We start from the raw sequence: 18,392 nt of genomic DNA, 5'->3' as shown, positions 1-18,392 counted from the left end.
TATTCGAGGTATATGGCACAAGGTAAAAAAAAAAAAAAAAAGTAGACAAAGCACTTACCTGGATCAAGCAGCACTTTCCTCAAGCGCTCCTGAAGTTTCTTGCCTTTTCCTTTAGCATTTACAAGCCGACGAAACATGTCGTAACCAACGATAGCCACGCCACCTTTCCTGTGCCATCTTTCGAGGACCTCCAGCCTCACAGTATTCGCTTTGATGGCAGATGTCTCGTATATCTGCAGAAGCAAAAATGTTCTCTCGGAATACGTAACGTATCTCATAGTACATAAGTTGCAGGATTTTGCTCCAGAATCTGTCAGTGTAATTAAAGACGATGTGAATTTTTTTTTTCTCCCAGAATTATTGAGAGCACCATGTAGCAGGTTTAACAGCAAAGCAACTAAAGCATCAGATGTCCAGCCGTAGGACACAACATAACAGGAGTGCACAATGCGGCGGCAATGGCTGCCAGCATGATCTCTAGATCTGTGAGCAGAAGGTTTCTGAAGTTTTCTGGCTTGCACATAGTAAAATAAAGCAACAAAAGAGGGTGGTGGTGACCCCACTAATCTTTCATACACAACAAATGTGACTTATATTGTGCACAGTGGCCTAGAGTACATCTCACATCTGTAACATGCAGCCTCCCAACCCCACTTTTAAAATTTGCACACCAGGGTTTATATTGTCTATTGTTTAAAGATTCTGAAGACAGCTACATGTTGAGTGGATTGCTTTCAATTTCTGATCCTTGGCAAATCCAACGAACCGAAAAATAAAGTCGCAGTTTCACCCGAAAGACGAAGCATCGATTGCGATAGCAAATTAGTGGACAGCTACACTAAGTAAGGATAGTAGTTCTATGGCGACAACACAGTGGCTGCGAATCATCGTGTGACATTGAACAGCATTCAAAATTTCTGTCACCATTCTGCGTTGGTTCTGTAGAGTAGGTGGCAGTGCTGCAGAGAAGTTCGAATAATCGAGCAGGTCTCACAAATTAGACGGGTGACTTGTTTGTATAGCATTCTTTTTTTTATGCGTTACTTTGTCTGCTTCCTGCAAAGATCGAAGGTCCCCTGATGGTAACCTTTCAATGTTTGTTATTTTATGAATGAAAACATTGTGGTAGCATGCTTCAATTTTCAGTTGCGCGTTGCTGTTTGGTCTGCACGTCTTGCTTGCGTACATCCTTTGAGAAATGCTGTTTTGGTTATTAGTGTGGTACCGCTTATAGTGTGGATATTTGCAACTCTGGCAACTTACATTATAAGCGGTCTACACTGTATTGTAAAACATTTCCAGCAAGACCTGGAAAAACACAAGAAACCTGGTGGCTGGATGACAAAGTTTTAGGGGTGTGCGAATAGTGATTTTTCAGACCGAATCGAATACGAATCGAATAGTGCCAGAAGTGAATTGAATCGAATATCGCATACTTTTCGAATAGTTTGCGAATAATAGTTACCCGTACTCATACTCGCAATAACTAGTATAAAACGAACTTCACGTCCCGAGTATTCTTAAAGTTGGCAAGTTTCTTTCATTACACAGTACGTTATGAAGCGATGTTTATTCAAACAAAAATGGAGCATTAAGAGCAAACAAGTAGTTTCTTCGCATGCGCAGGGCTCTTCAGAGAATTCAAATGATCGCTGTACAGCCTGTAAAGTATGGCTACCCAACCAATGCTGCCGGCTCCACCCGCAAGTTTTCATGTTTTATGTCTATGCTATGCCCGCGGGGATGAAAATGTATCGTACTTTTGCTCCAATTTTATGTTTATTTGGGTGCAGTTGACGTTTTGAGATATTCAAAAAGTATTGGAAAAATATTTGCATTTACGAACAGCGGCTATTCGATTTGTTATTTGAAAGTTTCCAATATTCACACACCCCTACAAAGTTTAATGAACAGTGTGAGCAACAAAGCGAAGGATAGAGCGAAGAACAAGTTGGACACTGTGCATAGCATACACCTGAACCACTGCAAACTGATGAAGAAAGCAGAGAAGAAAGTCGGAAAACAAAGACAAAAACACACTTGAATGGCATGCACACACATCGATTTTACCCAACAAAGCCCCCCCCCCCCTTTTTTGTTGCTATACGTTATCAGTATAGAAAACTGACTAAAACAACAAATGAGAACAAGCGGTTTGCCGATCTTCGTGAATTTATTGCAGTAACTGGTAATTGATTAAAAGTGACCAAAAGAATGTTGCTTTTTGAGCTCGTTATTGGTTTTTATTACAATAAATAAACAATAGGAGTAGAATTCTTACTGTTCGCTCTGCAGCTGTCTAGCTTAAAATGTTCACACTTAAGCAACGACCTCCTCAGGGAAGATGGGAGTAAAGGAAATGGTGGGAGGATAGGAGAGGGCAGATAAGAGGTAGAGAAGGCTATATAAAGAGTGCAACTAAGTAAACATTCACCCTTATTTCACGTGTTATGTTACTGTTAGCAGCAATGAGCCACCCCGACTGCATTCGGTAAATTTTTACATCTTAAAATACTGCTACAATTCTTTAAAAGAGAAGAGCCCGAGTAAATTTTTCAAGCAATAAGTTGGAAATAAAATTATGTCGTGAATTAAGCAATCAGTCTGGCCATGTCCATTGCTTGTTGTACGGATGCTAGACTCTCTCGTGCCCCCTAATATTGTTTCCCTCGCATGGCTCTCACATCTCCTGGAATATGACTTCCAAGCATGGCATGCGAGACTGCGCTGGTCAATAGCTGAGCAATAGTACGAGAAATGGGACGAAATTCCCGCTGATAAAGAGTACAACTAAGTAAACATTCACCCTTAATTCACGTGTTATGTTACTGCGCAATGAGCCACTCCGACTGCATTCGGTAAATTTTTACATCTTAAAATACTGCTATAATTCTTTAAAAGAGAAGAGCCCGAGCAAATTTTTCAAGCAATAGGTTGTAAATAAAATTATGTCGTGAATTAAGCAATCAGTCTGGCCAGGCCAATTGCTTGTTGTACGGATGCTAGACTCTCTCGCGCCCCCTTATAAAGTTTCCCTCGCATGGCTCTTGCGTCTCCTGGAATCTGACTTCCAAGCACGGCATGCGAGATTGCGGTGGTCAATACTTTAGCAGTAGTACGAGAAATGGGGCGAAATTCCCGCTGCTATCGCCACCTGACAGTGGGGATACTTGGGCGCAAAAGGAACTGGCCTCAGTCTCTTAGGGTGCAGGAATGGACTAAGCGCGCACTCTACGGGGCGTATTGCGGGACCGTCCCGTGGCACCTTCTCGTTAGCTCGTATGCGCCTCCGTTTGTGAGACTTCATCTGCTAAAGACTTAGGTATTCGCATCCGGCATAGGTCGAACATATTTGCTAGATATCCCGTCGCGTTGAGTCGGACTTCCACAATTCATCAGCGCCCACTGGCATGTTCCATTCATTGTAACTCAGCTAGCTTGTTTATTTTACAGAAGGTGCAACAAACGCCCTTTGGTTTGTTCCCACTACTGTTGTCGTTTCTTTGCCCCAAGAGCACAGCACGCCTGAGATCCCACACTGTACAAACACCAGACCTTTAGAATACCAACATAATTTAAATCAGAAGACCACACCAGCAGGAAAAAGCACAGGGCAATGCCATAAAGAGCGGCACATTACAGTTCAGCACTGTTTATCAAAAGTACTCTGGTGCATACAAAAGTGACTTCGAGACCACTTACCTTTAGGCCCAGATTGTTTTCATCTAACCAATGCTCGAATTCATTGGCCCAGTTCAGGACGGTGTTGTAGGGGCACACAACTAGGGCCGTGCGAAGCAAGGGCCCAGATACTTTGTGAGTCATTACCGTGTGCAGGAAAGATATCACCTGCACAATGACAACCATCAGTGAACAGACTCGTACTTTTCATGGTGATGACATCACACTATTGTTGAATACGCTAAATGTTCAATAAAAGCAATGATTCTGAAATCAATGTGCCACAGCTACACCATCAAATGTTCAACTCACTTCTGAAGAAGACATAGAAGCATAAATGGAGCCATATTCCTATTCCAATGCATACGAGGACAGTTCCCAAACCGCACTTCTTGAAACAAAAGATGAGACTTAGCTGGCTCAGTTACAACAGAAAGGCTCAGAATTCCAACAGCATTCTCTTGCCATCACTCTATGGCTGTGAAGCCTCGACTCCACTGACGGTTGAGCAAGTGAGAATCTTGCATTAAGATCATAAAATTCTTCATAAATAAGTTTGAAAACATTGTTCTAGTTGGTAATACAAACATCTATAGTTTAAAAGGAAACGAAATCTAATAGATAAGTTTTAATGACGTATCGCTAATTGGTTATACAAAAATCTATCACCAAAAAGGAAACAAAACAGTTATAAAAATGTTTCTTTTTTTGTGCTTCAGTTCTAAGACACACATTAAAAAGGTGGGTGACAGAAGAAAGCCTAAGGCAAGGAACATTTTGTTGTTCAGAAGTTTACAAAGTGCAGCGCAAGACAGGCAAGTCAGCGGGCTGGCCCCATCTACATTCCTTCAACATCTGCACTTCAATGAAGAGGTGCACTATACCTGAAATGTTTTTCCCAGACCCATGCAATGGGCCAGGATGCAGCCTGATCCTTTCACGGGATCCTTCTTCAGCATCTCCAATGACTCGATCACGCAATCGTACATAAATTTGACACCTGCATTTAAAACACCATCTGCATACATCACGCCCCGCTAGCTCAGCATGGGCAAAAAGGGATGCAGTGGTACACAACCTCAAAATACCATACATATGACAAAGTGTTTCGCTTGCCTCACTGGTAACCCTCAGGAATATTTTGCCACCTTGGCCGCAATTCACTCCCAAGTGGCATAGCGACGCTCCGCCCCAGGCAAAACGCCGATCGCAGCCGCTCATGAACACGAAAAGCGCCCAAAGGCATTAGCATCAAAAAAGGCATCGCTACAAAATACTGACCCATGTCAGAACTAGTAAAGATACAGTGTGCAAGATTGGCAAGGAGGGTAAATGTAAAGCAGCAAAGCCTTTTTATCATAATTTTAATATTAATTTTTAGATAAATGATTCGTTACATGTCATTTTGATTGTCACACACACAAAAGAAAACACCGCACGACTAGTGATTTACAAAGCTACTAAATGCAAAAAGAAAAGTACATACTATTTGTGCTTCCACACTTGCTATAATGTGCAGCATTGTCATAATGCCTTTTTAAGCAGCTCTAAACTCAATTAGTCCTTGAAAGGAAGATTGCTTGGGAATTCCCAGTGTTGATAGCTCCCCATCTCCAATGGAACACATAGTCAATGTGTTTCTTTTGATCAAGACAGTCAATGACGTCCATGGCAATAGAAGTCCAGCTCCTACTGGCTATTAGCAAGCATCCAGCCAATTTCCGTTGGATGTTAAAATTCCAAGAGTACAAAACGTTAAGTCGGCAAAAGTGCAGCAAAACCAAGACACTATCAAGAAATTAAATGTAACTTCTGTTGTGCTTTTTTACATTAGCCTTATATGCCAGCCTTATGGTAGATCTTGTACTCAGTTCTATAAAATACACCAACCATGCAATGATTATTACAGTTAAACGTCAATGCTATGAAGTCGTATTTGCAGCTCAAAGCTGTTATCTGTGCAGTAAATATTACTTAACATGCGCCTCAAACAGTCCTGATGGACAGCATCTTGTCATAATGCATTTTGAACAGAGTCCTTCAAGAACCTGTCAATAATTATATGGGATCAGAAGCACTGACACACATGATAGAGACTGCGTAGACAGCAAAGTTTCTGTGCAGATTCCCCATACTGCTCGCGGCCACTATCATACGGTGCTATGCCTCATAACAGGACCGCCAACGCTAGACAACCATTTTAATTGTTTACAGCAGTGTAGGGAGCTGCGGAGGCTAAACGATCACAACATTGTTTGCAATGTGTTGGCTTCAATTCTTACACAACAATAGCAATTCATGAAGCCATGACTGGAAGTGGACAGGATCCCTGACCTTTGACTTGGTGAGGCTTCATGGACTTGACAAGGCTTTCATCAACTTCCACAAGTATTTCCTTTGTCTTCAGGTCCACTTCAAGCACCAACTGTTTTACTTTTGTCTCGACGTCACTGGGTCCAGTTCCGAAGGTCTCGTTATACTAGAATTGTTTTTCAATAGAAGAAAGAAATAAGGTGAGAGCTGGTCAGGAGAAGGCAAAGCACCTACTGCAATGAGGCCAGTGATGAAGCAAAGCCTACCAGCTTCTGCCTCTCTGCAATGCGCTTCTTTCTGTCCTCTTCGGCCAATGCAGCAGCCTTAGTCTCCTGCGTAAGCTTCTTGTCTGAGATGAGCTTGCGAATGTTCTTGCGACTCTTGCCATCTGCATCTTGGCTCTGCAAGCATTAAAAAATATATATATATGTGCTTTATCCACTATACACAATGTGCTGGGTCCCAGACATTGCGTCCCAGACATTTTGCTCGACCCTCTCCGATTCTATCCCAAAAAATTATGGACAATCCTTTTGGTACAGTATTTGACCTTGTAGAATATATATTTTTGCTAGAAAATTTTTGCCAATTCCTACAACAATTTGAGCGTTGCCGTGGTGGGCGATACCTAAGCTGCGAAAAAAAAAAAAAAAAAAACACCTGCAAAAATACAATACTGCATGGAGCACCTTAAAAAGCTGCTGGTTGCTAGAAAAGGAAATGCGCTTCCTTATTCGCTCCCATATATTATTCATTTATTTACAGAATACTGCAGACCAACATATGGCCCAGGCAGGAGGGGATTGTTTATACAGATTTGATGTGAAATAGAAACATTGGAAGCAGAAAGAAGTCACAATATAGAGAATTATGCACAATGCAAGGAATTGCATTGAAGAAGAGTGAAGAAAGATTTGCGATGCAATTAATAGTCTCATCCAGGCGCGGATCCAGGGGGGATGTCCGGATGTCCTGACCCCCCCCTCAGATTTCTGCATCGCCCCCTCGCTGACAAGGGGATGGCCCTGTCGCAAAAAAATATGGCCACCAGCATTTTTCAAAATTATTTTTCGCGAGTACCAGTGGTAACAGCCACGTAGAAGTAAAGCTAGCTCGCTCACAAGCTTAGTTGTATTCCATAGGGGTGTGGTGTCGCGAGGTTGCCGTAGTTATTTTTTCTCATGCACACCTTGGACCTCCTGGCGCCGGCCGTGCCTTACTCGTACCGTCGGTGGCGTCGAATGAACGAGGGGACGTCCCTTTTGCCAAGCATGCCGATGTCTGCGCGAGCGCCTTCGCGCCTGATCAACTTAGTTCCCCCTCGGGGTGTCATCGGTTGCCTCATTGGCTGTCATCGGTTCCGCGACCAACCTGCTTAATGAAAGAGATCTCTCGCTGAAGTGTTCATATATAAACAATAACAACTAACAGCTAAACTAAGGACTACGCATAGGCGACTTTTTTTTAACTGTAGCACCAATTGTGATCACAGTTACACGTTGACAATATCCAGTACGAGCACAGTACCGTTCGTATGCTACAAGTTTTTCATTGTAATTTCGCAGTTGTCGTACATTAAGCATAGGAATCGAGGGTTCGACGGAAGCCCGTCTGGTCGGGATGAAACATGAAGCAACAAAACGACATTGTGAACAAGGCTTCCGTAGCGAAGCCGAAACGTCTTTTAATCAGTTTTTATTATTTTTTAGCTTTTATTTTGGTCGGTGTCTGTCGTTTTGTTGCTTCATTAAGCATAGGAGGCTCAAAGCCGCCGGATCCGTTTATCTGAGTGGCCGTGCTCGCGGAGCGGGGCGAAACCTCGAGCAGCGGCTGCGAAATGGGGGAGCGTGACGTCAGCGGCCAACGCCAGCGCGCGGGCATAGGATGGCGTCGCGTGATTAGAGAAACGGGAGCAGATGCGCGCCTTGTGTAAAAGGATGACGTCGCGTGGGAAACAAAACATGAAGACGCTGGCTCGCCCTCTCGGCTACTACACCACATCGTTCTTCTTGTAGGTGGCGTCGTGAGTCTTCATACGCGGTGATTCGCATATCGTAAACAACCAGCGTAGTGGTTGCCGCGTTGGAGCTCCAAAGCAAACGAAGGTGTCTCAGCCGAACGCCAAGAATCTCCTTAAGGAAAACAAGGTGTCCCAACAGAACTCCGAAGATGGACCCGTGCTTACACGTTTATAACGAAACTGCGACAGATGATCCCAAATTTTATTTTAAGAAACAATACAGGCTAGATATACCGGGTGTTCAAAATTAAGCTTTATGGTTTTCTTAAAATGAGGCACTGGGAGGCACGTGAAAACCACCTGCGCAAATAAGTTATGTGGCCAGGGGGACACAAAGTGAGATGATAATTATCGCTAGTCAGCAGCCGAATTGACTAAAATTGAATAATTAACTTTTTATTGACTGCAGTAAGTGTGTATGTTTGTATTCAAAAGTTAGAGGCAGTCGTGTTTCTACACAGTTTCACTTCGAAGAATCCTTCTTTACTCGCGGACAACTTTCTGTGGCAATGAAGGGAAAGCTACGGAGGCAAAGCGCTCACAAGTGAGGGTGCTTCTGAAAAGAGGCCCGCGTTTTAATCCACGTTGGTTTATGTTGGCGAAGAGTAAACATAAACAGCTTATTAGCAACAGTTAAATAAGACAGAACACACCACTGAGTGTAAAAGTTTACTCATTTTGCGGCTGTTCCCTTCCGCGTCTGGGCAAACGCGAAATCGTCGCACGTGGAAGTTGCGTCGATTCAGCGTCTGTTCCGAGCAACCAAAAGCACTGTCAAACGCTGCCGGACTACTTGGCGCGGTAACACATGTGCAGCATCCACGCGCCCGTAGCTTGCCCTTCATTGCCACAGAAAGTTGTCCGCGAGTATAGCGTGTCTATGCTCCGAGATATCCAACTACAAATTGTAATTGTCGTTTGCATGATTACGCATGCAAGAGAGTGAGGTTCGGCGCAAAGCTCCTCCCTGATGTGCCGCGGCTGTTGGGTACGGCGCTTAGTCTGACAACGCGGCGGAGGCATTGGCAAGATAATAACTGTCCCCCTTCCCCTCACGGCTGGCGAAAAAAAAATCGAAGAACCCGTAACCGCTGTCGTAACACGCGACCGCGCAGCCTGTAAAAATGGCGGCAGCTGCCATGCCGAGATAATGGCGCGCAGAGAAGCCGGAGGGCAGTGCGCGTGCGTAATGGTGACTAGACGACCGGGCATGGTCCTTGCTTGGGCTACGCAAATAAAGTGACTGCTGATTTCTAAGTATTGTAAGTTTTATTGAAATCAAAAGCAACAACGGTACCATCAACAGCAGAAACCTTTTTAGCTATGCTAACGAATATTTCATACTGCCGCTTTAAATTTGGTGTTGTCATGCACAAATTTCATGACAACAATTCACCCATCAAGATGTCAATGCCCTAAAAATGTTCAAAATGCCTCCCTTCCACAGCAATGCAAAGCATAAACCGCTCTCGCGTCAACTCGATAACTCTGCGCAGTACAATTGAAATTTGGAGTGGGATATCTCGGAGCACGAACACGGCTAGAATAATTCTCCCGACTGATGCTGTGTAGACACACGACTGCCTCTAAGTTTTCAATACAAACATAACCACTTACTGCAGTCGTCAAAAATTCTTGTTCAATTTTAGTTAATTGGGCTGCTCACAGCGATAATTATCTCACTTTGTGCCCCCCTGGCCACATAACTTATTTGCACAGGCGGTCTTCGCGTGCCTCCCAGTGCCTAATTTTAAGAAAAGCATCAAGCTTAGTTTTGAACACCCTGTATTATCAGGCACAGGCGCCAAGCGCATGGCTGTATTGGGTAATGTCATTTTCCTATAAGCTCGGAGAAACCGATACCTGGCTTCGCTATAGGGCTTCTTCATCTTTCTGGGGTTTTACGTGCCAAAACCAGTTCTGAATATGAGGCACGCCGTAATGGAAGGATCCGAATTAATTTTGACCACCTGGGGTTCTATAACGTGCCCTACAACGCAAGCACACGGGCGTTTCTCATCAAGCCTAACGCAGTGAAGATAGACACAACTGATCCTTTTTATGCACAGGTTAACACGTATTAAGGCATGCACACGCACGCACGTTTATTAAAATTGAAGTTTTTTCATGGCATATGGTGCATTGTTGGACAGGAATACATTGGCAGGCTGGGAATTTCATTCATTGATTGTTCTTGGTAAAAAGGAAAGCTTAAAGCAATTTGCGCATGCGAAAATAGGGGTTATCTTGCCGGGGTGATGATTCCTAGTTGGCCTGGCTGATAGGGGCTGGAGATAGGATGAATTTGATAGTTCACGCTCCCAAAGGTGGAAAAGCAATTTTAGGTGTGCTACCTTTCTTCGCAATTCCAAGGTGGCAATATCTTTGGATACATCAAATGAGATGGGGAGTCATAACATCCATAAGAATTAAATATGAAGCAGACGGCAAGCCTGTTTATGTGCCACAGTTTGTTAATGTTTGTTTGTTTTTTTTGTGAGAGGGTCCCAGACGACGCAAGCATATTTTAAACGACCTTACCACTGTGTTGAATTCGAAAGGTTTCACGGACGGAGGTGATTGTTTCAGTTCGTGTATTAGCAGGCTGAGTTTACACCAAGCAAACACACAAACATTATCGATTTGTTGTGACCAGTTCAAGCGATTGCTGATTGTTACACCTAAATATTTAAAAGAGTCTGTTTCAGTGACTGCGAATTGCTGTGTTTTTTGTTGGTGTCGCACCATAAGAATGTTTCTTTTTTTCTTCATTAAGTTTCATTTCCCAGGTATCGCACCAGTCAGGAATTGCAGTAAGACATTTACTCAGGATTACTTGGTCATTAGCATCATTAATCACTTACTAAAGTAAGCAGTCATCTGCAAGCAATTTAATACTTACACTATAGTCAATGCATGCTTTTATGTCATTAATGTATACTAGGAAAAGTAGCAGTCCGAGCACGCTTCCTTGCGGCACTCGGGAGTTTACAGGGAGACATCCAGAGTAATGTCCCTCAACATCGACGAATTGCCTGCGCATGCTCAAATATGCAGATATCCAGTTTAATATGTTAGGTGGAAAGCCATAGTTGCTTAGTTTTGTTATCAAAACAAAATGAAAGACCCTAACGAAGGCTTTGCTGAAATCGAGCAATGTAACGCGAACCTGGCCGGCTTTATCAAGAACGGAAGCAAGAGCGTGAACGGTGGAGAGAAGCTGAGTAGTAGTAGACAGCCCCTTGCGAAAGCCGCGTTGGGACGAGGACAGAATGCCACGTTTTAGAGCGCAGCTCTTAGGTGCCCGCTCCTGTGGCGAGTGTCGGCGTAACCGAGCGAACGAGCACAGCGAAAGGTCAGAGCAAACATGGAGCTCAGTGAGGAATAAAAAAAGTGGCAAGAGCAAAGAAAGCACGAGGAAGAGGCTACAGCGGTACCACGAGACAGAGAGAGGAGGAGAGTATGGCGAAAGCGTGAAAAAAAAAAAAAAAAACGTAGTGCCACCTACAAGGGGCTTTGCGATGATGGCTACAAGACGGCGCCAGAGTAGCCCCTGTCATCTGTATGGAAACAATGTGCTGCATGAGCAGAGCTTGTCTGCGGCTGCTGCTGTGAATAGCGCCCACATGTCACCCACACGCTCCCTCTCGCGATCTCCCAATTAACGAGGCCGTCACGCCACACTTCGCTCCGTTTGCAACGTCCACATAAGACTGATTGTCCGTGCCAGCCAATATATCACGAAATAAAAACACGTATACAGCTGCGCTCAAATTTCGCATTAGGGAGTATCGCAATCGTCGGTGAACTTTTTAAGTATACAAAGAAATACATATTTTTTCTGCCTTTTTATATTGTCAGTGCTGCTACTGACAAACTGATATTTGGAGAAATTTTCAGAGCAGCAAAATCTTAATTTTGGAGCAGTTTGGAGAATCCAGATACAGATTTCGGAGCACTTTGGAGCTAATAAATGCCAGATGCTGGACACGTCCTAAGCTATTTTAAACACTTATAATTGACAAGTGTTATTCCAGAAAGTATTTGCTTGCTGTAAAACAATGTTGCTCTGCCTCTAAATACATGAGTTTCCCTTTAATTTAAATGAAGACAACAAAGCTGTTCACGCAGTGTGCTGTAATTAGGTTATTTCAAGTTTAGTGGAGCTGCTCAGATGTTGCCTTTTACATCATATGATTTTTTTCATTGACAGCTGACACTTTGTTATGTTTTCATCAAGGCTCTAGCATCAGTCAGAAACACCTGGCCAGACAATGTCCTCAATGCCTTTCTGAGCCAGGCCAGCCTTGATGAGCCCCTCGTAACGCTCAGTCATTGCTTCAAATGACAGCCAGGTACTTTTCAACGGTCTGTTTTTCCTCATAAAGCTGAAGCCTCTGTGCGGCAATTGGCCGATTCACAACCGGCGTCGACCGAGTATTTTAACACCAGCAATTCAAACAAGCTCGATTATTCGGACTACTTTGAGGCACTATCACTGGCCCATAAATTTAAAGTATAAGTATGACCGAAATTTAAGACACCATAATTTGGTGGACCACCGACTTGAGCGGAAATCGAGCCCGAATTATCGGTCGCCGTTCAATTTATGAAGCCGCTTTAGTCATGCACGCTACGCACGTCTGCGAGCCACTGCGGCCACACACATAATGCGCAGGCGCTAATTTTGGCGCACTTCAGCGCAAAACCATGTATGTTTATCAGCATGGCGCATTTGGCGCAGGAGTGGGAGCACTGATATTGTACACCTTGTTCTACCTGACATGGCACCACACTCTTTATGTAATTCATGCTACAAATGAGCGAATGGATAGCTAATACATTTCGTTTACCCTTGGAGGAAACCCTACAGACAGAGGTTGATTATGGTACTTCAGCTGCTGATAACCATTTGAGCTGTCATGAAGGGAGTGCATGTGCGCTACAAAACCACATGCTATGGCACTGACCCTTGGTCATGGAAACACATCAACGCAGCTGCAATGCAAACAGCTAGCAAGTTCTCCACCATTGATGAAAGCCTGCAGCTCAAGGTAGAAACAGTGCACATGAATATTATGACACATTCTTCCTACTATGGATGCACCCTAAAGACAGATTTCTGATTTTTCTAATGCCCGCTAGCACCTTCATTGGTAGCTCCAGTCGTTATCAATTGACAGTGAATGGCTATGTCAACCACACACTCACACGTTATTATCAATAGATCAGAGCTTTGAGGCAAGCCACTTCTGGAAGACTTGCTCGGATGGCCAGTGAAACATTGTAAATGAATGTTTGCATAGATGCAAACAGACGTGCAAAGTTGTGCTAAAATCCCCCACTAGAGACTTCCATGCAACACAGTGAGGGGGGACCTCCAGAATGAATGAGTGGGCTAACAAAACTGGAAATCTGGTGCTTCTCAATTTACACAAATGATCATGGCTTGCCTGCCTGTAATGGTCCCAGCACAGCACATGACATGCCACTTGCACATAGTATGAAAGTGCATGAGCGTTAGAGAAAGTGAAGAACAGTTTTTTGCAGGTATGCAAGGAACAATCTTCGAACAACAGTATGCTTAGCAGTGTAATAGTACTGTGCAAAAATTTCCCCCACCAGAAAGCAACCTTGTCAAGACAAGTGATGGCTTGAGTACGGCACATGACTGCATGTATAACTATAGCAAATAAAGCATGCAAAAAGTCAAATACCTTTCCGTACTGACACAATCTTAAGTTGCCTTAATGAAATACTTTAGACTACATGTGTCGGTCGCCGTTCGAATCAGAGTCGTCCGAATTTACAATACGTGTGTGAACTGCCAACCAAGCGCTGGTCATTTTTGGTGTTTCCACTCACTGTGTGCTGAAGGTTTTTCCAAAGTGAATCAAATTAAATTCTGGCAGAGTAACACATTGGTGAACTTTAAACTCAAATTGTATTTATTGGTAATACACCCCGAACTTTAAAATAAAATTCTCTAACCAAATATTTATAAATTAGTTCATAATACTAGTTAATATTCATTTAGGTGACTAAATTCCTACTAATAAAAATTGAACATGGGTCCAGATTCCTCCGGATCAGACTACATAAGGAGTTCCTGAATTTCAGCATCGATCAATATCTGTGTGGGCTTCTTGCATCAGTCTACCGTATCGAAAATTGATAGATGCATGCCTCTGAGCAACATCAATTCATTAGCTTTCTCATACCACTTGATCCATAAATATAAGCTAGCACAACAGTATTTCACTTTAACTAACGTCTGTACAGATGGCAGTATATGGGGTATATGTATATGGGGTATGTGTACTAGTATATGGGGTTTCTATAATTGCGAATCCTCTCGAAAAAGGCAGGGAGAGTGTGAAAATCGTTGCACGGCTTTGCTGAGAGGCACAGCGAGCGGTGTGCAACAAAATTTCTTTACAATGTGTCAAGTGCAAAATGTACATTTTTGTACAGGCATTTGCTAAAGCTCAGTGGGTAGTGGGTAGTATTCACCCGGTCTGAAGTCTAACTTCTCAAACCTTTACCGTCTAATGATGAAGCTATAAGTTTTTTTTACAGTTGCGCTGCTAGAAACTTGCGTTGCACTCACAGAACCCGGTTGTATCTCCACACAGCTGTCGTCGTCATTCTCATCAGCTGTAGAGCAAGCCACCCTGATGCGCTTTCGCTTTTTCTTGCGCTTGTTCACATCTGATGATGATGAGGCCCCCTTCTTAGATTTACTTTCGGCAAAATCAGAGTCGTCTGAACCAGCCTTGGTCTTTTTGGTCTTTTTGCCCTTTTTCTTGCGACTAGGTGCTTCGCTGCTATCTGATGAACTTTCTTCACTCGAGGTCAGCGAGCTGCTCGAAGGCTGCTTATTTGCACAGTCATCTTCATCATCACTATACACAACTTTCCTTTTCCTTGATGCTTTCCTACAAAAAAAAAAACAAGAAAAAAAAACAAGAGACAATGAATCAAACGGCAGAGGTGCCCAGCATATGGCCAACAAGCACTTCTTTTGTGGCCCATGGCCCTGCTGTGTGAATTGATTGACGGGGTTTAACATCCCAAAGCTACATGTGAGCCACAAGGGACTGCCATAGAAGAGGGTTTCCGTTAATTTTGACTCCCTGTAGCTCTTTAGTGTGCATGTAAATACAAATACATAAGTGCTTTTGCACCCATCAAATTGCAGTAATCGCAGCTGAGAATTGAATTTGCGACATCATGCTCAGCAGCAGCGCACCACAGCCACTTAGCCAGCATGGCGTAATGTGCTGTACAAAAGGTGTATTGACATTTCACAACACTGAGGCATGCATGAAATAAGAATAGGTAGCTCGCTACCACGTAATGGTAATTCACAATTTTTTCTGTCCAAAATCTTTTAATCTCCAACATTCTGTATATGCTTTTTATTCTGAAAATTGTTTTTCTTTTTTCTGGTTCAGGACACGAAAATGAGGTTTCTGAAATGGCAGTTAAGAATATATTTCCACTGGTTGGAGCTAGTGCTTTGCTTTACAAATACCAAGATCAGTCGTAAAGTTACCAGAGGCCATAGTTGAGTCAACAGGAACACAAGTGAGGCGAGGCAACATTTCATGTGACCAAATGTTCACCCTCTCAACACACTGTGACACTCCTCAAAAGCTTTCCCTCCCAGAAAGTCGCCCCTGAGAAACATGGCATTGTGGAGCTTTAGACGAAGGCGCCCAAACATTTTTTTAAAGCCTCCAAAAATTATTTTTGGCCAAAGAAGCTCTTAAATTAAGCAGCCCTTTCTGCTCTGAAGAACCTGACAATAATCCATGGCAAGAATTCCAAAATCTAGTTTATGAGAGAGCCAAGACTCCTGGATGCTGCCATTTTTAATTTTGCAGCCATCTAAGCTAAATGCCATGTGTGTGTCACCTTGCCCCCATCAATTACTTTAATCCCCACTATTAATTTTATTTGAGCTGTGGATGAATTGTTGGTTTTGTCAGAACACATGCCCACTGAGCAAGCATTTTCAATAGTAAGGGCTTGTGCCTAGTGCAAGCACTGGATCTAGCTGGAAGCAGCAGCTGAAGGAAGACAGGCCCAAAGGTCACTGTACCCTCCACCACCTCTCAGCTCAGAGAAGACGAGGCCCAGCTGCTGCACTAATGTACCCACCTACATTTTATTTATTTGTGTAACAAACTTCACATAGCTATCCGAGTGTGGACATTCACTCCGTAACCACGAATCTGTGCCCATCATTGTGCACATCAGCTGGGCACAATGGGGTTCTTTTGCACATTCTAAAAGGTTGTGGGGTGTCCCAGGATCAAAGAATTTTGATACCCTTGTTATACGGCCCTCCCTCTGCAGCCCCTACCAAATTGTAGCTCAAAAACTCGAGAAGATGCACAACTCTCTCACGTCCACCAGCATTTGTCTTCCCTGCAAGGCTCTCACATACCCTGATGTTTACCTCGGGAGACGAGAGTTGAGTATTTCCACTTACTACACAAAGAGAGAGAGAACAAGAAAAGCAGTGGCAAAATGCTAAATATAATATATTGCTCACATATCCACTCACTTAACCTGCGTCTTCTGTTTAGCTTCAACAGTTGTCCATATTAGAGTTGTGCCAATAGAAATTTTTGAAGCTGAATCGAATAGTGCCAGAATAATATTTTTGGAATATGAATGGTCTTTTTCACCACTAACATCAGATCATGTTCACATCCTAGTATTAACAACAAGAATTTTTTTGTCATTACATGGCCCATTATGTGAAGCATGTTTTATTAAAAACACAAATCGGTCGTTTGGAAAAAATAAGCAGCAGTCTGGACACTCAAGACTTTTCGGTAGGATATGTGCAAGTACTCCCATGAGCAAACGCATATGAACCAGGGATGTTGTGATAAAGCCGATTGCCTTCTCTGCCTATGAATGTAACCTGAAATTGAGGACAGCTGTAGAATCTTCGCAGTGCAGACTTTCCAGAGAAATCGTCAATTTCAATTTTGTGCAACTGCATTGTGAATAATTCAGTTTTTCTGGTAAGCCTGTGCTCCATATACTTTTGCTCACGGGCGTGCATTATTAAAGTTTTAAAGGCAGTATTGTAAGCCCTTTGGCATCTGAATACCTTTAAGACCAAACCTGGAATGTGCTCAGTCTGCGGAGATGACAAATCGAAAAAAGAACTTTTTTTTTAATTTTAGTTAGAATAGTTGCAGATGGTGCCACTATTATTATACCAAATGTAGCAATGAAGCGTATTCACATTTAATCCAAAAAGTGTACAGAGGTGTTGCACCCATAAATATCACCAAACAACACCCTCTGCCAAAAGCCATGTCTGAACTCAATTTTTGTGAGAATGGTAGTGGTTAACCAGAAAAGACTGGCTCACTGAGCAACACAACATTATGTCCACTATGACAGATGAAAGTTACTGCACTTTTGCTTCAGTGTCACATTTCATTGTACACAGTTGACGACAGGAAGTGTAAAAAATTTTAAATTTATTAATATTCTAATTTATGAATGTTTAAATTTATGAAAATATAAAAATCTATAAATACTGACTATTCCTTTCAAGGATCAAATAAAAGAGAATAATCAATTCGTGATTTTAAAATTTACAATATCCTCATGCTTCTAGTCTACATGTCTTACCAACACGGCCAAACCTCTACGCTCTTTAAATATAGCAGCCAAGATTTTTATTTCCTTTTGCAGCAGGGGACTAGTGTAACTCAAACCCACAGCTGTAACTGTAAGCATAGGTTCAAACTACAGCAGTGCAAGCGGTGCTCATCTGGAAGGGACACATCATGAAACGCTTATCCGTGGTTGGCAGCGCATTTGCCAGACAGGGCTGTAACGAACTGAAATCACAAATACACAGCTGGCTATTGCTCCACGATTGCTAAAGCAACACTGGCTCCTATGCTCCTGTGTCGGCTTGCATGCCTGCTTTGTCTGCTCAGCTCATACGTTGCACCACCTGCGCATACTGCTCTTCCGTGGTCCACAGAGAAAAGTTTGCAAAAGAAAAAAGTATGAGTTAAACGATGAAAATAAGCATGTGGTGCGAGGTTTTCTGTTATTATTGCTTTCTATGAGACCATTCAAGTCGACAACTGCTTTGTTTGCTTTTCTCTCAATAACTTCATGCCATTCTATTCTCTTGCCCAAAGAGTCGTCCTATTCTCTTGCCGAAAAAATTGCCGCATCTTCATTCCAACATAGTAGCGCACGCAATATTGCCACATTTCCTTCTTTTGAAAAGCACAAGAGAAGCTGAGGCTTAATTTGTCCAGCACATGTTAAATTACTGCAATAATGTGACTAGGTGAGCTAGTTGGTACATTTTATGAGCACGGGC

The 18,392-nt window shown here is 42.9% G+C and overlaps 1 protein-coding gene across 5 annotated transcripts in view; it reads right to left on the bottom strand.

The window, feature by feature from the left end:
- The window catches only part of LOC119450203 (transcriptional regulator ATRX-like), a 140,049-nt gene that overhangs the window by 68,459 nt on the left and 53,198 nt on the right, over positions 1 to 18,392 (bottom strand). For all 5 annotated transcript variants that reach the window (XM_049665705.1, XM_049665706.1, XM_049665707.1 and 2 more), the window contains 6 exons: positions 14,625 to 14,952; positions 6,261 to 6,395; positions 6,016 to 6,160; positions 4,566 to 4,681; positions 3,703 to 3,849; positions 59 to 233 (listed from right to left, as the gene is read on the bottom strand). In XM_049665705.1, coding sequence (XP_049521662.1) covers positions 59 to 233; positions 3,703 to 3,849; positions 4,566 to 4,681; positions 6,016 to 6,160; positions 6,261 to 6,395; positions 14,625 to 14,952 — 1,046 coding nt within the window. The remainder of the gene's footprint in view (positions 1 to 58; positions 234 to 3,702; positions 3,850 to 4,565; positions 4,682 to 6,015; positions 6,161 to 6,260; positions 6,396 to 14,624; positions 14,953 to 18,392) is intronic.

Source organism: Dermacentor silvarum, chromosome 4 (assembly GCF_013339745.2).
Source record: "Dermacentor silvarum isolate Dsil-2018 chromosome 4, BIME_Dsil_1.4, whole genome shotgun sequence".
Classification (NCBI taxonomy): Eukaryota; Metazoa; Arthropoda; class Arachnida; order Ixodida; family Ixodidae; genus Dermacentor; species Dermacentor silvarum.
This window is presented reverse-complemented; position numbering and strand designations above follow the sequence as displayed.